A 20,796-nucleotide genomic window follows, 5' to 3' on the forward strand; every position below is an offset into this window, starting at 1 on the left:
CCATTTGCAAACATCCCTGGCAGCAGTGGCCATGTAGACGCCGTGCAGACGGTGGCCCTGGAGTTGAGGGGAGCAATTCTGACAGTGCTTCCTTCCACCAACAGGACTGCCTCTTAATTAATTGCTTCCTACTTTAATGAATAATTATGGAACAAAGTTTTAATGACAGGTGGCCACAGCTAAAAAGAGAATAAAGTTCTGGCCCAAATACAACTCAGATGTTGTTTTTGTACATATTTAGAAATGTGTCATTTTTTTCTGTTTGATTTTTAGAGAAATTTAATTCTTATTTTTTGTTTTGTTATCTGTTTGGTACAGGAAGTAGACAGTATGAGCCTGACCAGTGGAGAAGATATTAATCATCTTCTGGGTAAGTCCACCACTTAACATCTTCAGAATAAATCAGTTCTATCAAAGATTGGAGTAAAACATCTGTCTTTATACCATAAATCTTTCATAGCAAGTACCAAACTTTTAAAAGAATTCAGATGTTAAAACCTCCCAACTTGGTTTCAAGGTAAGTTTGCTTTCTCTAGAAAAAGTGTGCACAGAAGAAGCCGCAGAGTCTGGCTATCAAACCAGAGTGAAGCCTCTGGACCTCTGGACCCTCCTTCAGAGTGAAGTCATCTGAGGAGAGGCTCGCCGGGGGTTCCAGACCCAGAGTCACTTCAAGAGGAAAAGCATCTATTTCAGCCTTCTTCCTCATTCGACTTTAAAACGCCTTTGTGGGCTTACCTGTAGACGTCGTCCTGACTCCACGTCCCCAAACAGCTATGGTTAACGTCTTCATGCCGGTCTGCATCTGTTGATTCTTTTAATGAATTGAAATCTTATTATATCCCACTTTTTTTTAACTTTAATACTAGACTGTGAGGATATTTCCCAGATGATCTTATCTTTTAAGACATGATGTCTAATAAGCTGTATCATTTTCCAGAAATTATTTACTAATCATAAATTGTAACCAGAAGTAAAGTTTCCAACTGTACCTTCACAGAAAGATGTACCAGCTTCCTTCTCACCTTTTTGGTGGGAGAGGTGACTGCATGGTCTTGACACTGCCTGTGACGCATGGGTCTGTTTCAGTTGTTGTACCCTTTCATTTAGAATTTGCTCCAGCCCAGAGCCTGTGCCTGTGAAGACACCTGGATTCAGCACACATTAGGCATCAGACAGGAAGCCTGCAAACCATGTAGAGAGAAGCAGTAGTTGAGTGTCAGGAAGCCTAATTTATGATACTGCTAATAAGTAGGACATCTGTTGCTCTTTATCTGTGAGCCCTGAGGGCTCTTGTTGTTAAAAAATATTCTAAATGAATCCAAGTTCAGAGACATTCTGTTCATGAAAGAATTTTCACATAATGTAATAATTGAAATTTTAAGCCCCAAATTGTCCTGGCCCCTGGGTATTTTGATAATTGAAAATAATCTAGATTAGGGATTAGGTTAGCAGCTGTCTCCCTTTGGCCTGGAGCTGCTGTGACTGCCAATCCACCTTCCAGGCTGCACCCGCACCCAGGAGAGCCTCTGAGTCTGTGCTTGCCGGCACTCACAAGACATGTTCTTCAGCTGATGTCATTAAAACAAAATAAACCCTAAGCAAATCACAGTGCAGTTTGTATCTTTGCACTTGATGCTTTAGCCTGACTGACAGATCTGTGTGCAGGCTCCTTGCTTTGCTTTAGAATTTCATTTGCTATTATGTACCAAAAAGACGTATGGTCTCCCATTCACTTCCTACAGGTCCTTCCTCAGGACATCTGCATGTCTAGTCACTTCTCATGCAGTCATTTGGAACCTATAGCCTTATTTCCCAGTCTTAGAAATAGAATTTTTTTATATGTAGGTTTCCTGTCTAAATTTTTAACATTCTATTCATTTTGTTTTTGCTAATTTGATACCACTACTGCTTCTAGAAATTTCATTTCTTTGTTGCTTATTTGTATAACTTTGAAGTAAATCTCTCATTCCTTAGACTAGAAGAGTAGACTTCCATGAATATCATTTCCCCCCTTCATAAGTAAATTCTAACTTGTCAGTAAAATATTTTATGTTCATTTAGCATGCTTAAGTAAAGCCATTGAGTTGATAAAATCTTTACTACATTTGGAAAACCAGTGCAGTTATTTTTTTTTCTAATTTTGGTGGTGGTATATTATCTCTGCAGTTAAGTCTTCTGATGAAGGTTCCATATATCAGTTTTAAAATGAAAATAAAAGTATTATTATTCATAATGAAATGTAATTTCACTTTTTAAAAGTTATTTAGAAGACATTTTACAATCCAACATATTGGGATCTTTGTGAAGAAAAAGGATGTTAAATTTTGTCAGATGCCTTTTCTGCATCTATTGAGATAATCATATAATTTTTCATTTTCATTTTGTTATTGTGGTATATCACATTGATTGATTTGGGAATGTTGAACCATCCTTGCATTCCTGAGATAAGTTCCAGGTGCTCAAGGTGTACAGTCTTTTTAATATACTATTGAATTCAGTTTGCTCATATTAAGTTGATGGAAAAGTTTTGGACCGTGAATTTTAAATCATTATAACTAGGCTCAAACACATCTTTATTAATCAAAATAGGAGCCATTGCAATCAATACATTTCTACCAGTGAGAAATAAGCTTATTTCTGTAGCATAAAAATCCATGCTTTGGGATTTGACGAATTCTTGGAAAGCATTTTCTGCCTCCTCCTGGCTGTGGAAGTGTTTCCCCTGCAAGGCGTGGTTGAGATGTGTGAGGAAGTGGTTGTTGGCTGGCACTCGCCTGCTGTGACCATGGTGCACCCGTAAAGCTTCATAACCTGGTCCTTCCAACTTTGAAGCGGTGGTTGTGCAATGTGCAGCCGGGTGTTGTCGTGGAGAATTGGGCCCTTGTGTTGACCAGTGTGGGCTGCAGGCGTTGCAGTTTTTGGTGCATCTCATCTATTTGCTGAGTGTGCTTCTCAGATATAATGGTTTTAGCGGGATTCAGAAAACTGTAGTGGATCAGCCCAGCAGCAGACCACCATGGTGAATGGGGACCACAGTTACCATGACCTTGTTTTGGTGCAAGTTTGGCTTTGGGAAGCACATCACCAGTTGTATAAAATCTACTCTTCGTTGCATGTCACAATCCAACCAAGAAATAGTTCGTTGTTGTGCAGAATAAGAGAAGATGACACTTCAAAGTGGTGATTTTTTTATCTTTGGTCAGCTCACGAGGCACCCATTTATCGTGTTTTTCACCATCCCAATTTGCTTAATGCCAAATGACTGTAGAATGGTCGATGTTGAGTTCTTCAGCAACTGCTTATGTAGTTGTAAGAAGGTCGTAAGAAGGTCACCTTCAGTGGTGGCTTTCAGCTGATCATGGTCAACTCCCAATGGCCGGCCCTTGCGCTCCTCATCTTCAGGGCTCCCGTCTCCTTTGCACAACTTCTTGCACCACCACTGCACTGTCCAGTCCATAGAGTTGCAAAGAGTTGGACACGATCGTGCGACTGAGCACACACACATGCTTTGTTGAGGATTTTTGCATCAGTAGTCATTAGGGATATTGGCCTGTGATTTTCTTTTCTTCTGGTATCCTTGGCTGTTTTCAGTATCAGGGTGATGCTATCCTTGTAAAATGAGATTGGAAGTATTCCTTTCCCTTCAGTTTTTTGAAAGAGTCTAAGAAGGATTAGCATTAATTCTTTCTTAAATGTTTAATAGAATTCACCAGTGAAGCCATTTGGTCCTGAGCTTTTGTTGGAATGCTTTTAGTTCCTGGCTCATTGGTCTGTTCTGATGTCTGTCTCATTGTAATTCAGTCTTGGTAAGTTCAGGCTTCCCAGGTGGTGCTAATGTTAAAGAGCCGGCCTGCCAGTGCAGGAGACATAAGAGACATGGGTTTGATCCCTGGGTCCGGAAGATCCCCTGGAGGAGGGCATGGCAACCCACTCTGGTATTGTCCTAGAGAACCCCATGGACAGAGGAGCCTGGCGGGCTAGTCCATGGGGTTGCACAGAGTCAGACAAGACTGAAACAATGCACACACACACTCTCTGCCGTGTTTGGACTTAGTATGTTCTTTTCCTAGTTCTTTCAAGTGCAACGTTACGTGGTTTGAGATCTTTCTTTTTTAATATACGGCTTTATTGCTATAAACTTCACTCTTAGAACTGCTTTTATTGCATTAAGTTTTTTTATGTTGTGTTTCCATTTTTGCTTGCCTGAAGATACATTTTGATTTTCCTTTTGATTTCTTCCTTGACTTATTGCTTGGTCAAGAATGTGTTAATTTCCACAGATTTGTGAATTTCCCAGTTTTCCTCCTCTTATTGATTTCTAGTTTCATAGCATTGTTACCCTTGGGCAAATTCCAGGAAATGGTGAGGGATAGGGAAGCCTGGTGTGCTGCAATCCATGGAATTACAAAGAGTCGGACATGACTTAGTGACTGAGCAATAACAACAGTTGTTATTGGAAAATACACTTGATGTAACATTAGCCTTAAATTTTTAAGATTTGTTTTGTGGACTAACGTATCAGTCCTAGAGAATATTATGTTGTTTTTACCTAAGAAGACTGTATATTCTGCTATTGGTTGGAAATGTTCTACATACGTCTGTTAAGCCCACTTGATATAAACCAGTTCAAGTTCAGTGTTTATTGATTCTCTTTTAGGATGATTCTACTACCCATTGTTAAAAGCAATTATTGTCAGTACTAATATTATGATATTATTACATTGCTATCTGTCTCTCTCTTTAGTTTTATTTTAGTTTTAATATTTTCCTTATATATTTACATTTGTACGTTTACATTTATTTATATATGTCCATTTTAACATCCTTTCATGATAAAAACTTTCAACAAATTAAGTATAAAAAGAATGTACCTCAACATAATAAAGGCCGTATATGACAAATCCACAGCTGACATCATACATGATGGCGAACGGTTGAAGGCTTTTCCTCTAAGACCAGCAGTGTGACAAGGGTGCCCACTGTCACTATTTCTATGCAACATAATACTTTCTAGCCAGAGTAGTTAGGCAAGAAAAAGAAATAAAAGACATCTACATTGGAAAGGAAGAAGTAAAACCTGTTTGCAGATGTCATGATCTCATATATAGAAAACCTTAAAGACTCCACCAGAGAAGTGTTAGAATAAGTAAATGATTGTAGGATATAAAGTCAGCATACAAAAAAGCAGCTGGATTTCTGTACACTGACAACAGAGTTGGACCATAAAGAACGTTGAGTGCCAGGTAGTTGATGCTTTCAAATTGTGGTGCTGGAGAAGACTCGAAAGAGTCTTTTGGACTGCATGGAGATCAAACCAGTCAATCCTAAAGGAAACCAGTCAATCCTAAAGGAAATCAGCCCTGAATATTCATTGGAAGGACTAATGCTGGAGCTGAAGCTCCAATACTTTGGCCACCTGATGTGAAGAACTGACTCATTGGAAAAGACCCTCACGATTGGAAAGATTGAAGACAAAAGGAGAAGGGGGCAGCAGAGAATGAAATGGTTGATGACATCAGTGACTCAATGGGCAAATTTGCCCAAACCCTGGGAGATAGTGGAGGAGGACAGAGGAGCCTGGTGTGCTGCAGTCCATGGGGTTGCAAAGAGTTGGACACAACTTATCAACTGAACAACAACAGCAGAGTATTAAAAAAAGAAGAGAACAATTCTATTTATAAGAGCATCAAAAAGAATGAAGTACTTAGAAGTAAGTTTAACTAAGAGGTAGCAGATCTGCTTACTGAAACTTACAAAACAGTGATGAAAGAAATTGAAGAGGACACAAACAAATGGAAAGATACCCCGTGTTCATGGGTTAGAAGAATTAATGTTGTTAAAATGTCCATTCTTCCCTGAGTGATTTACAGACTCAATACAGTCTGTACCAAAATTCCAATGGCATTTTACAGAAGTAGAACAAACAATCCTAAAATTTGCATGGAACCACAAAATACCCCACATAGCCAAAGCAATATTGAGAAATGAGAAAAGAGCTTGGAGGGTCACATTTCCTGATTTCAAACTATATTACACAGTAAAGTAACCAAAACTACAGTTTTGGTATAAAAGCTGACATATACATCAGTAGAACAGAATAAAAAGCCCCCAAATAAACCCTTATACATTAATCAACTAGTCTTTCACAAGGTCTCTAAGAAGTCTCATCAATAAATGATGTTGGGAAAACTGGATAGTCACATAACAATGAAGTGGAACCTTTACAGCATACACAAAAATCAATTCGAAATGTGTTAAAGACTTAAATAACCTCAATTTTTGAAATTCTTAGAAGAAAATGTAGGTAATAACCTTGACATTCATCTTGGTAGTATCTTTTTTCCTTTTGGATGTGACACCGAAAAGCACAGGCAGCAAAAGTAAAGGTAAACAAGGGGAAGCACGTCCAACAAGAGCAGGAGGAGTAATGAAGGGAATGAGCAGCCGGCCTGCAGGACGGTTAGAGTGTCTGCCAACCGTACCTAAGGAGGAGGTGATATCCAAAATATATAAGGAACTCCTATAACTCAGCAAGAAAGCAGATAATTGGAAAAATGGACAAAGGAATAGACTATTATCAAAAGAAGACATACAAATGGACAGCAGGTATATGAAAAGATGTTCAGTATTATTGATATCAGGAAAATGCAGATCAAATCCACAAGGAGATATCACCTTACAACTGTCAGAATGGCTCTCATCAAGACGAGACAACAAATGTCAGTGAAGATGTAGAGAGAAAGGAATCCTTGTACACTGTTGTGAATGTAAAATAGTACAGCTACTATAGAAAACAGTATAGATGTTTCCTCAAAAAATTAAAAATAGCACTACCGAATGATCCAGCGATCCCAATTCTGCTGGATATATCCAAAGGAAAGCAAATCAGTATCGCAGAGACACCTGCATTCCAGTGTCATTTCCACACTGTTCACAAGAGCCAAGCTATATAAATAACCTAATCATCCTTTATTCACTCATTTGATGAATGAATAAAGAAATTACGGTGTATATATATGAAAGGAATATCCAGTTTTTTGAAAAAAAAAATTTGTTATTTGTGGCAGTGTTGATAAACTTGTAGGTCATTATGCTAAGTGAAGTAAGCCAAACACAAAAAGACAAGTACTACATGATACCACTTACATGTAGAATCTAAAAAAGTTGAACTTGTAAAGAGAATAGAATAGTGTTTGCCAGGGGCTGGAAGGTTGGAGAAATGGGAAAATATGTGTCAAAATGAACAACCTTTCAGTTATGAGATGAATGAGTTCCTGGGATTTGATGTGTAGCACGGCAGCCGTGTTGGTAATAATATAATATATACTTGAAATTTGCTAATAGAATGTTCTCACTCCCCCTACACACACACACAAATGATAACTGTGTGAAGTGATGGTTCAGCACATGCACAGACACGTGCAGCACACAGACACATGCACAGCACACATGCAGATACATAGAGCACACGCAGACACATGCACAGCACACGTGCAGACACGCAGACGCATGCACAGCACACGTGCAGACACGCAGACGCATGCACAGCACACGTGCAGACACGCAGACGCATGCACGGCACACGTGCAGACACGCAGACGCATGCACGGCACACGTGCAGACACGCAGACGCATGCACGGCACACGTGCAGACACGCAGACGCATGCACGGCACACGTGCAGACACGCAGACGCATGCACGGCACACGTGCAGACACGCAGACGCATGCACGGCACACGTGCAGACACGCAGACGCATGCACGGCACACGTGCAGACACGCAGACGCATGCACGGCACACATGAAGACACGCAGACGCATGCACGGCACACATGCAGACACGCAGACGCATGCACGGCACACATGCAGACACAGATGCATGCACAGCACACATGCAGACACGCAGACACATGCACAGCACACATGCAGACACAGATGCATGCACGGCACACATGCAGACACGCAGACGCATGCACAACACACATGAAGACACAGATGCATGCACAGCACACATGCAGACACGCAGACACATGCACAGCACACACGAAGACATGCAGACACATGCACAGCACACATGAAGACATGCAGATGCATGCACAGCACACATGAAGACATGCAGACGCATGCACAGCACACGTACAGACACGCAGACACATGCACAGCACACGTGCAGACATGCAGACACATGCACAGCACACGTGCAGATAAATAGAGCACACGCAGACACATGCACAAGCAGGGGCTTTTTTGGGCTTCTTCCCATCATGGCAACTGGATACCAAGGTAAGTGCCCCTCAAGCTAAAGAACCAGGCAGAAGCCATGTCACCTTTTATAACCTAGTAAGTCATGCTCTTCTGCCATATTCTGTCATAAGGTAGCCAGAAAGGCGTCTAGCTTCAGGTGGAGATGAAATAGACTTTCCTCTCAGTGGGAAAGGAGTGGGGTTCTGGAAGAGCACAGGAGACAGTATTGCTGTGACCATTTGTGGAAATGCTCTCCTGAATGGAGCATTCCGCCCCGCCCCCCGTAAAAACCATGAACTTCAGCTCTTGTGTCATCTACCCCACCACCATGCTTTCTGCTGCCCTTCAGATTCTCCAGATGTGGGCTCCTGGCTCAGTCTTCCCAGCATGACTCTTGGGATGATTTGAACAGCCTTGACTCAATAGTCCCTCCAGCAGCCTGATGTTGGTCCCTCGTGCTCCCTTTCTGTAGCCTTCGCCAGCCCTGCTGTGCACTCAGTGCTCACCGGCCTCAAGGAATTTGGCCCCAGGCCCCACCAGCCGCATGGTCTCCCAGGCCTCTCTGCTTAGCTTCCCATGCTTCCTGATCCCAGGCACAGGTGACAGCTCTGCTTGCTGTACATTCTGTACACACACTCCCTCTTCGAAGGGCAAGTACATTTTTATTGAGGAAATAAAATGACTTTTAGAAATGATGAAAGTACTACATTCCACAATTCACAGGAGGAGAGTGATGTCAGGGAAGATGTGGAGTAGGAGGGTGTGGGCATGCGTCTGTCCACCTGAACACAGACACGTGCCCAGCACATGCACAGACATGTGCAGTACACACACATGCAGCACACATGGAGACGTGCACGGCACATGCATACATGCAGCACACACACAGATACACGCACGGCACACAGTGACATGTGCAGCACATGCAGACACATGCACAACACATGCACAGACACGTGAAGCACACACGCAGCACGTGCAGACACGTGCAGCAGACATGCGGCTCGCACCTTCAGGTGTGATGCTCCCCCAGGAGGAGCTGCAGCTTACTCGCTCCTGTCCTGCCCACCCCCTGCACGCCCAGGCCCTCCCACTTAGGAAGCCATCAGGTACTGGCAGGAAGGACCAGCAGCCCCAGAAGATGCAGGTGCCAGGGAGGCTCGCTTGGGACCCAGGCGGTCCAGTCAGCGCCTGCCTCTTCTGTCCCTGTTGGCGAGAATCGTAAGTCACGTGTTCTTCCTTAAGTGGGAAAGGTGATTTCCTGTGCCAGTTGATTGCTCTAACGGCATTTGAATACTTGCAGACGCACATTAGACTCCTTAAGCTCAGCAGCTCTTCCTTCATACAGCTTTCCGTCTAAGGCGTCCTGTGTGTGGAAGGAAACTACAAAGCAGACAGTGTCACAACCTCAGCAGCTCCCTGTGGCCGTGCTCAGAGGAGGGCTTTGATGGGGTGGCGTGGTCAGCCCCATACAGGGGCAGCACTGGGGCATCAGGGCCTTGCAGGGAGCAAGGCTTGGCCATGGTGCCCGGACGGGGGCTGGGCTGACCCTGCCCAGAGGCTGCGCACCCTGCGGCTGGGGTGCGGGGCTGTCCTCACTTCGTCCCCTCACCACCCGGGCTGCGGCCTCGCCACTGCTTCCTTGAACTGGAGCGCTTGGGGCCTGGGTTTCAGAAGGGCTCCTGCCGGAGCCGTGCAGCAAAAGCCTCTGTGGCAGGTGCATGTGGAACCTGAGGGGCGGGGAGGCTGTGTCTGTCTCAGTTCAAGTGGGTATTTCTAAAGCACTCATCGTGGTGGCGTCCCTCAGTCGTGTCTATTCTTCGTGACCCTGTGTAGCCCGCTAGGCTTCCCTGTCCATGGGATTCTCCAGGCAAGAAGACTGGAGCGGGTTGCCACTTCCTCTTCCAGGGGATCTTCCTGACCCCAGAATCCAACCACATCTCTTTACCTCCTGCATTGCAGGTGGATTCTTTCACTGCTGAGCCACCAGAGAAACCCAAAGTACTCATTATTTGGGTTTAATACATCTGATTTCAGGTTTCAGAACCCAACTTGGTTATGTTCATTTTTTTCCCCATTCTTTGAATTTCTTGTTTAAAGCTCTTCCAGGCCTCTGTTGCTACTTAAGAAGAAAAATAAGTAGGAACCAATATTTCCTGGTTCACAAAAAGAAAAAAAAAGAAAACTGCAAAAGGAAAACAAAGCACATGTGAGGTGAGTCTGTGTTTTGTCTGTGATGCCGAAGCTTCAGCAGGCAACACGCAGGTGGCCAGACATCCTCACCAGGTCTTCAGTGTCAGTGTGGCTTGGTGCCCGGTGGATTCCTCACCCGACCCATCCCGCTGGCTTGGGGATGAGCAGGCTCAAGGCCGTGCAGACTGTGATGTCAGACGAGGAACTGCATCCCTGGGAAAGCTGCAGCTCCATGTGGGCAGAGGGGACCCGGCCTGCCTGCCAGGTGTGTTCAGGGGCCCGGCAGTAACCTCCTCCTGTTTGAGGCCAGCATGACCCACAGCTGAGCTGGCTGCCTCCCTGTTACTCTGGCAAAAGCTGACTCATGTTTTTTCTTCCATGGCTTCGTCTCCCAAGCGTTCCAGGAGCCCTTTGGGAAGCATTAAGGGCTGGAGGCTGGCTCTGCAAAGTTGGTCCCATCACACGAAGGTGGCGTAGCCTGCAGTTGGCACACGTTCCCTCACATGAGCCACCTGCACAGGAGGTCCTGTTAGAAAAGTGACTCTCAATCTGGTGACACTCCAGATGGTGAGTTGTGCCTTGTCCGCAGGACCCTCACTGTCCCCAGGGCCCAGGCCAGGCCAAGCAGCCTCCCCCTAAGCCTGCCTCCTGTGGAAACAGTCCTGGTCTGCAGGACATGTATAGTTCTCAGTGAGAAAGCAGATAGCGAAGACCAGCTTGATTAGAGGTTAGATGAAAAAGTTACCTTGAGCCTTCTCTGTTGGGCAAGTCATCTATTCTAAAAAGAAAGACAAGCAGCCACCTCTGCAAACCAGATTAGGCTCCATGTCCATGGTTCCTGGAAAGCTTCTCTCCTGGAGATCTAGGTCACAGGCCCACCAGACACAGGGTGGTCACGAGGGGTCCACGTGCCGGTGCTGACTACCAACCTCCGCGGACAGCAGCTCAGAGCCCACCTCTGCCTAGAGATGGGAGCTGGAGGCAAGGGGGCGTGAGGGGAAGGGGTGGGCCCCAGGCTGCAGCCTCACACGCAGGCCCTGGTCTCCACTAGATCCACTGAATTTAGTAAAACTCCCACTCCAGTGTTCTTGCCTGGAGAATCCCAGGGACAGAGAAGCCTAGTGGACTGCTGTCTGTGGGGTCGCACAGAGTTGGACACGACTGAAGCGACAGCAGCAGCAGCATAGTCCAGCAAGGTTTGATGGGCTATAGGCTTTCTCACTGGCTGTTGCTACAGTCTTGTCTTCTCAGCCTGTGTCCTTTGAGGCACATCCAGCACTGAGAGTGAAACACTGTCCAAGACCTGTTTCTTGGTTTGATTCATCCTGTCAGCCCTCTGTGTTCGCAGCTGACTCAAGTGTGTAAGATGGCATGAGATACACTCTCCTACTCTGACCTGTGTAGTTGTTAAAATACAGGACGAGCAGATAATTCGATTAATTTAGGCCGCCAATCTGTCCATTGAGTCAAGCCACAGCCCTTAGCTTCAGACCCGAATGAAGATAAAAGCCTTTCCATTGTGAAGAGACACTGAGACAGTCTGAGCCACTGACCTGCGTCTGGTGTGACCCCAACCTTCCTGTCCCCAGAGCAGCGTGGTGACAGGTCACGTGTGCTCAGGCGAGGGGAGTGCACATTTGCCTCCCAAGAAGGGAATTCTTTAGAAGCTTTGGCGTTAGCCCCGAAACAAGCTGCCTCTGAGAAGACAGTGCTGAAGTGCTGAAGGGGCTGTGACTCGGCAGTATTTTTTACGTCCTAGAGGACAATCGCCAACTTAAGGTTACAGAATTTTATTTCATTCTGAAAAGTCTTCCCCAAAGAGTCATACCCTTTTTTCCCCCTCAGAAATCCTTTTCTTCTTTGCTCTTTTCTGATATTCTAGGTTTCAGCATACTTCCTTCTGAAAATTGGACCTTTCCAAATCTTAAGGCTGATTTAGAGTTGTTTTTATCCAGGCTGGTGTGTAGTGAGGTTCAGTCTTTGACTCTCATGAACGTGCTCATAGCACATTATAAAGAGCTGGCTGTCAGAATTTCTGAGCTTGTGTGGACAGGTGTCAGGAGAGTGGCCTTATGTTCGGATACTGAGAGCTTCCTCATTCACGGAGTAGCAGCTGTTGTCGTGGTGGGCTCCCAGGTTTGCTGGACTCCAGCAAGTGCATGGAGATCATGGAAAACATGCCTCTCATCCCCTTAGGGACATTTCTTCTTGCTGGTCTTAGGCCCCTTTACATCTGGGAACTGTGGAGGACTCTCAGTTACTGTATTAGAAATTTAAAATGATAAAAAGTTTAAATGCGTATTTATTAATTCATTTAAAAGTAAAAATACACCAACTACACGAGGACATTTTTTATTCCCAGTGGAACCCCTGCATTGCCCCCAGAGTTAGAAGAGCAGCAGTTGCTCTTTTGCAGACGCACTCAGTGTCCGGGTTTAGGAAAGACAGCCACCTGTCTGCAGGAGTGCGCTGCTCTCTGAGGGGTGGGCCAGCCACAGGCTTGTGGTTCAAGGGCAGGTGGCCCTCGTGGCCTCTTCAGAGATGTGTGGACAGTCTTCCTGGAAACGACCCCAAACTCTGCAGGCGGGAGTTCTCTGAAGGCAGCTGCCGTGGAACCCAAACCCCCTCAGTGACCTCGGTGAGTGCGTGTGATAGCCGCCCGTCTGCCCTGCCCTCTGGGTGCGCAGGTGTGTGACCTGCTTGGTCATGTGGGAAACACGGCTCGCTGAGGCCTGCGGCTCTGAGCACCAGCGCACTCCCTCACGAGAGACAGCGGCCACGTTGTCGGCAGCCCCATCAGAGGTCTCTTCTGTGTAGACAACCTCCGGCAGCTGTGGCTCTTACAAGGACTCTGAATTCTGATTTTTGCTTGAAGTCTCAAATTTCATCATTGGCAACAAAACTGTTTTTGTATTGCTTTCCTGAAATGACAACTTTAGCACCTCTAGAGATGAAATGTGGGAAGAGTTGTAGGGTATAAATTGTAACAAAAGGGCCAAAAGCTCACGCAGGGAAGCCTGGAGGAGGCTGGATGGAGGGGTCAGAGCCCCAGGGTGCAGGACCACGGGGTGGGGGGCGGGTGCCACGTGCGTGGTGCAGCCGTTCTGTGGGCAGACACGCTGACATGACACTTGTGTGGGAGACTCTGTCCCCTGGGTCCAGGTAAGACTTGACTCTCCTCCTGTCTGTGCAAAGCTGCTGCTTAGCCAGGTAGCCCAAGGGAAGGGAGTGTCCGACTTGGGGCTCAGGACATGTTCAGAGTAACTGGAACAGAGGAACGTGTGGTGTGTTCTGCTTCCAGGGCACCTTTGGGAAGGGTGGCTGCTGACACCTGCCCTTGGAGCCCTGACACTTGAGACCTGGGCTCCCCAGCTGTCTAGAGTTTCTCAGGAGAGCTGAATCTTAGAAACACTGTCTGAGAAGCAAAGGTGTCGGAGCCCCTTGAGGTGGGGCTGCTGGGGTCAGGTTTTATCTCCACTTGCCCTGCAGGTGCTGGGGCCACCAGGAGTTTCCAGGGGACTTGCCTCTGAGCCTGGCCTGGGCCGTGCATCCCCTCTGCACTCAGGGCTCGTCAGCCGCAGGGCAGACTTGTCAGGGCCTGTAGGAGTCGATGACTCTGCCAGGGGCCATGTCCCCAGAGGCCATGTGCTGTCACGGGGCCGCTGTGTGGGGTTGGCTCTTTCCCTTCGGCCCTGACATGCCCACACTGCGTGAGTCCATTCTGTGGCCTGTGGTCAGACCCCCACGGCCTGACTTCTGTGGACAGAAAGCATCAGAACTGAGGGCAAGGGAGGAGCAAGCAGTTCACTGCGGAGGAGACAGAAGGCATCCTGAAACCTTGCCAGCAGCGACCTCAACCACAGGAGCCAAGGAAGGATGTGGGACGTGAACTCTGGTCTGTTCTCAGAAGGTGACTGTCCTGTGCCTCGGTTTCCTCTGTCTCATGGTCACGTCACGTTGGAGCAAATGCAGCCCAAGCTCAGGGACCTTTGATGGGCTGTGAAATGGGTCAGGTTACATGAGAGATCCAGGGCAACTGATTCAGAACCACCTCTGACTTCAGACTTTTATGCAGGTAAGTTTGTTGCTAAAAAAGCAGATCAACCATGACTGCCAGCCCTTAGATCCGTCTGGTTTTGCTGCCCTGCATGGGCCTCGCTTCTGCTTGGAGAGCTCACCCTCGGGCAGGCATTCTGTCTGGTTGTGGAGGGCCCTGCACCCCTCCACACGGGCCCCTCCCGCCCCAGTGTGGCCACACCAAGACTGCTTCCTCCCACATGCTGCTGAGTTCAAAGCATTTTATTTGCATCATTTTTACTAGGGATGAATATTAGTAAACTTGTGTGGGTTCTTTTTATTTTTTTGCAAAGCCTAATAACTATTTCGGAGCAGGCAATGGCACCCCACTCCAGTACTCTTGCCTGGAAAATCCCATGGAGGGAGGAGCCTGGTAGGCTGCAGTCCATGGGGTTGCGAAGAGTCGGACACGACTGAGCAACTTTCACTTTTCACTTTCATGCGTTGGAGAAGGAAATGGCAACCCACTCCAGTGTTCTTGCCTGGAGAATCCCAGGGACGGGGGAGCCTGGTGGGCTGCCGTCTATGGGGTTGCACAGAGTTGGACACGACTGAAGTGACTTAGCAGCAGCAGCAGCAATAACTATTTAAAACAAACCAGTAAGAAAGCAACACATGCTTTTTTTTTTTTTTTTTAATTTAAGTGTAGTTGATGTTTACAATGTTGTTAGTTTCTGGTGTACAGCAGAGTGACTTACATGTTTATATGCATTTGTTTTCACATTCTCCATTATGCTTTACCACAGGATATTGAATATAGTTCACTGTTCTATACAGTAGGGTCTTGCTGTTTATCATCCAGTATGTAGTAGCGTATAGCACGCTTCTAAAGTCAAGCTTTAGTGGATGTGGTGGAGTTTGCTGAAATCACTGACACTGGCGTACTACAAGCACGTGTTGATGGGCTCTCCCTGACTGCCTGGTGGATGTTCAGCTCCCTCCTGCCTCCTGTCTCTTGTCTCTCTGTTTGAGTCTCCCTCTCCGCGGGGACCACACAAGCCTCCTCTTTACCTGGAATAAATGTTATCGTTTATTTTTCTAGCCGGTGGCGCTCAGGCCTTCTGATGGCTGCTCTTCCCCTGCCTCTGGCCCACGCAGGGTTCCAGTCCCGGTGGGTTCACCGTGGTGGCCAGGATGCCTGAGTTATGTCTGCTTTCCAAAACTTTTACTTCAGTCACAGAATGTCTCTCAGTGATGGTCGTTTCCAATTCAGTATCATCTGCACAAATTTTACCTGAAGCTTAGCTCTAGGAACCCTGAGAGTGGTCACTTGTTCATTGACTCACAATGCCTGCCACTGTAGGAGATGTGGGTTTGATCCCTGGAGAAGGAAATGGCAGCCCGCTCCAGTGTTCTTGCTGGGAGAATCCCATGGACAAGGGACCTGACAGGCTGCAGTCCGTGGGGTCACAGGGTCAGACTTAAACAGCAACAGATGAGCAACTACTGTGTGCCCTGTGCAGGGGCTGCTGGAGACGCGACCCAGGGCAGGTGACGTGTGACGCTGCCGGGCTTGGTGACAATGTGACTGCTACCCGGCTTGGTGGAGAGGGGCCCCCGGGGGCTGTCCGGGAGGACGTGCCCCATAACCCTAGACGCGACCCAGGCCAGGTGACAGTGTGACCGCTGCCGGGCCAGGTGACGTGTGACTGCTGCCGGGCCAGGTGACAGTGTGACCACTGCCGGGCCAGGTGACGTGTGACCGCTGCCCGGCTTGGTGACAGTGTGACCGTTGCCAGGCCAGGTGCCAGTGTGACCGCTGCCCGGCTTGGTGGAGGAGGCCCCGGGGGCTGTCCCGGAGGACGTGCCCCATAACCCTAAGCCCTGGGGCCCACATGGCCATCCCAGCTTCACCTCTGCCTCAGGTGGCCCACGGCATCTCCAGAGTCTGGGTGTGGCCAGTGCACCCTGAAGGAAGGGCAATTGCTGTAACACTGTTGGCCGTCAGCAGCCATTCTGAGGCCCCTTCTCCCCGGCACAGGGGTATTCTATAGGCCAGGGTGGAGGCTGATACTTAAACCTCCCAGAAAGGAAGTTTAATGACCAAATGCGGTGAATGTTTACAAACAGCAGGAGACACAGAATCTCAGGGTCACACACTAGCTAGTGGCCAAGTGGCTGACCACGTGCTTCCCAACCTTGAGTTTAAAACGTCCCCACAAGGACCTGTCTCTGCCCCATCACTGCCCTGGAAATGCTTCAAAAGGTGTTTAATCCATCCCCCCCACCCCATCCCGAAGGGAAGTGCGTTGCTCCTGTAAAGGTCGCAGGAACCAGCCTGGGAGGGGCAGGACTATTAACGAGGCTCTGGGCCCTGGCCGTCCTGCGGCGGGCTCTGCTAACTGAGGCCCAACTGCACACACGGCGCTAATCCCCGTGACGGGGAGCAGAGTAGGAAACGTCCGGTTACCGAGGGGCGCCCCCCCAGCCTCCATCTGTGCCGTGGCCGGGCTTGCGGAGCATATGTTGCCTGTTGCTCACTGACCATCTGCTCGAGCTGCCGAAGTGTCCCTGTTACCATGACGACAGAGGCCTTGATTGGCGGTGGCAACACAAACACTCCCGGCTCAGGTTTCACTTTTATCTGTGCTCTGGAATGGGGCTGGGAGGGGTCAGGCTGCCTCCTGGCCTTCGGCCCCCTCCCTCAGTGCTCCCCCCGCCTCTGGCCTGCCCCACCCCCCACCCCCTATCCCCTGCGGAGCAGCTACGGTTGGGAGTTAACGAACCTGAGAGCTGGATGGCGGCGAGTTTCTGTTCCCCTGGCACCTGGCAGGTGACTCCAGGGTGGACGTTCCCCAGATTTCAGGCCGTTGTCTGAGGGTGCGTCTCTGCCCGCAGGGAGAGCGCCAGCTGCCGGGACACTGCCCCTCGGCCAGGGAATGTCTGCCACCCGTGCAGTTGGGGGAGCTGGTTTAATGGAACAAATGAGTGGGCTTTGTCAGCCATTAGCAGGACCACTTCATAGACCCTGTTGTGGGGGCCACGTCCTGCCAGGGGAGGTTCCCTGGGGGCACAGCTGCGGTGCTTCCGAGAGAGTTGGTGCTTTCAGGTGGGACTGAGACCCTGCTGAAGGGAGTGCGGGGGTCCCAGCCCCCACAGGAGGCTCGGCCCTCCTCTACCCAGGTGTCAGTGCTGGGACGAGAGCCCCCAGTGGGAAGGAGGGGTCTGAGGCAAAACCAGAGCTCTGTTAAGTCCCCCAAACTGGGTTCCTTTCCTGGTGAGCGTTGTGCCAGAAGAGAAGGAAGGATTTCTTACTTGCAACAACTCAGGAGAACACCAGGGACCCTTCCCAAAGCAGCAGAATCGGGGAGCTTTAAGCTAAGTGCCCATGCACCTTTGTGATGCGGCTGGAGCAGAGGAGAGTCCAGCACAGCACTGGGACGAAGGTGGACAGAGGCCGGGCTTCAGCCGACTGGAGTCGGGAGGGTCAGCATCATCCCTCAGTGCTCCAGGCTGGGGCCTCAGTCTCTGCAGAGCAGTTCAAAGCCTGCATCAGGTTGTCCCTTACATCTCGAGGGAGGAATGGACTGTTTTATCGCTGGACTGTTGCTTCTTGGCTGCTTTCCCTTCATTCCTACGTTCCCCACCGTCATGAAGATCATTAAATACTGAGACCTGTTTGAAGGCAGGCACTGTGTCCAGGCTCAGATCACAAAAGATTTGGGCCAAAAATGGCTTCTTATCTGAGAAAGCCATGCCTGGTTCTTTCTCCTGGGATCCCTGCCTTATCTGCTTGTGCGTGCATGTGTGCGTGCTAAGTCACTTCAGTCATGTCTGACTTTTAGTGACCCCATGGACTGTAGCCCACCAGGCTCCTCTGCTTCTCCAGGCAAGAATACGGAGTGGATTGCCATTTACTTCTCCAGGGAATCCTCCTGACCCATGGATTGAACCCGCATCTCCCATCTGCCTGCATTAGCAAGAGGGTTCTTTACCAGCAGTGCCACCTGGGAAGCCCCCCCGTCTGCCTACAGTTACTTTAATTTTTGAGCCCTTAGAACTGAGGAACACCGAGTCAATTGTTTTTCCCCCTGGCTGTCTTCAGGGACCAGCTCTGGCCTCCAGCTGCTCGTGTCCTCAGGGCGAGCATGTATGGCCAAGGTGTTGCCACCAGCCCTGCCCAGACCTGCACGTGGAGCCCACCCCCCAGGCTTATCAGAAAAGGGCAGAGCGTGGCAGCCCCTCCCTCATATTCTCTGTGTTGGTGGAACCACTCAGAGCCAGGACCAGGCAGAAGGGCCACACAAGGTCCACGCTGGGATTTCTGGGGCCCTTCCGTGCTTTGTGTGGCCGGATCTGGTGTGGGCAGGAGTGGATGCCCAGGCAAGACCTGGGGCGTCTCGTGAGTCACTGGGAAGTCAGGGCCCCCGAGAGAGTCCACACGGGCTAAGGAGAAGCCGCCTGTGGGATGAGTGGTCTCATGGCTGGCCTCATCCCCGAGCCCCTCCCGAGGCGCCTGCCCAGCACTGAGCCCTGGGCTGCCTTGTGTGCACCGGTAGCTGGGGGCAGGGCCCCAGAGTTGCACAGAATCTGCTGTAAAGGTTCACTTGTGGCTCTAGGACGTGGCATCCTCTGAGACCCAGGGGCTTGGTGTCACTGCGAGGTCTCAGTACCCGGTCGCTTCATCAGCCTGGCCTCCCCATCACACTGCCCAGGGCTCACTGGCCATGCTCTGACCCGGCCCCCAGCTGCCTCCCTTCAGCCTCCGGTCACCCGACTTCCCCGAAGCCTGCAGCAACTACCCAGTGTGTGACAGCAGGCAAGTCCTGCCGCTTTCTGGACACAGGAAAGCAGGTGCTTGGCTGCTTATAAATTACGTTTTCTTGGCCATTCACCATTGCAGCTTGAGAGCATAGTGTTATTTAAAAAAAAATTAAAATCTGGCCTTCAGCTTCCAAATTAACTAACAAGTATTACTAGATACCAAATGGCCTTATGAGCAAGTCAAACGTGGTATTTTACCAAAAGCAAAACTGCTATTTAGACTTTATTATCTCACCTGCTTTTAAAAATAGAAGTTTCTTTGTCATAGCTTGTATACCTTCTAATGTCTAAAAGCTGCACGTAGAAGACCCACTTCCAGATCACTTGGGTACAGGGTGGGAAAGGCTAACTCCCACCGTGCCGCTTGCCCGTCGGTTCCAACTGTTTAAGCCGTCGCAGACATAGGAAGAAAGCAGACAGCATTGACACCAAGAGATCGACAAAAGGAAGGCTGTCAACTAATCTAACGTATAAGTAGCAGTGTGAAAATCCTAAATAAATAATCAGAGAACAGAATCCAGCAGTGTGTTAAGAGGATCATATACTAGTGAGTACTAAGCATTTTTTCCCAATGAAGTAGGAATGGGTCAATACTAGGCCTGTAGATATAAATCGCCATTTAGTGGAGCAAAAGATAAAAATAATGTCTCTGTAGATGCTGACAAACGAATGAAATTCACATACACTCTGCTTTTAAAATGCTCCTAATAAAATAGAGGTTGATGAGTATGCCTTTAGTGTCATCAATGCTGTCTCAGCCTGAAAGCTCGCACCCTGGGGACCCTGGAAACAGCACCCCCCCCCCAATATCAGAAAGAAGATATTGTTTCTGATATCACACTGTTCTGGTGGCTCCAGCTCGTGCAGTTTAGTCAAAAGACAGAAACAAAGTACCACAATGGGAAAGGATGAGATAAAGTGATTTCTTATATATTATTTCATTGTATATTTGGAAAACCATAGAGAAGCAGCTGGGGAAAAAATGTACAAAATAAAAGAGAATTTGACAAAGTAATTAGTCAGCAGCCTTCCTGTTTGGAAACCACTAGGAGCTATGATAGGAAAAAAAAAAAAAAAAAGGTTGCTTTTATCACAGCATCAAAAAAAAAAAAAAAAAAAGATAAACTATCTGATGCTGTGGTTAGGAAGAGATGAGAAGCAGGGACAGAGGGAGCAGCGCCTGTGCGCGAGGGCGAGAGCACATGTCGTGGAGAGGCCAGTTGCTGCAAGTTAATCTGTACACGTTGTGCACTCCCAACTGAAGTGTTGACTCTTTTTAACTAGACAGGTTAAATATAAATTTGTATGAAAAAATAGAAGTAGGCAAGACCTAAAATAAAATAATGATGGGATTAGTCCCATCCGATGTTAAAACACATTACGAAGTTACATCTTAAACTTCTGTTACTGGCAAATGGATAATTAGGAAGTCCAGAAAACAGATCCAAATACATGTAATTTATGATAAAAGTGTTTGAATCATTGGGCAACATGATTTTCCTGTACTGATGTCATGTG

General features: G+C 48.1%; 1 protein-coding gene across 7 annotated transcripts in view; it reads left to right on the forward strand.

The window, feature by feature from the left end:
* Window positions 1-20,796, forward strand: part of FAM120B (family with sequence similarity 120 member B) — a 95,723-nt gene that overhangs the window by 65,206 nt on the left and 9,721 nt on the right. For 5 of the 7 annotated variants that reach the window (XM_086318800.1, XM_086318802.1, XM_086318808.1 and 2 more), the window contains 2 exons: window positions 319-370; window positions 537-4,905. In XM_086318800.1, coding sequence (XP_086174926.1) covers window positions 319-359 — 41 coding nt within the window. In that variant the 3' untranslated portion in view covers window positions 360-370; window positions 537-4,905. Of the gene's footprint in view, window positions 1-318; window positions 371-536; window positions 4,906-20,796 lie in introns of those variants that run through there. The other 2 variants (XM_086318803.1, XM_086318804.1) reach the window with 2 other exon arrangements.

The sequence above is a fragment of the Bos grunniens genome, chromosome 9, assembly GCF_055505025.1.
Source record: "Bos grunniens cultivar Pamir isolate PY7600 chromosome 9, Bosgru_T2T1.0, whole genome shotgun sequence".
Lineage (NCBI taxonomy): Eukaryota > Metazoa > Chordata > Mammalia > Artiodactyla > Bovidae > Bos > Bos grunniens.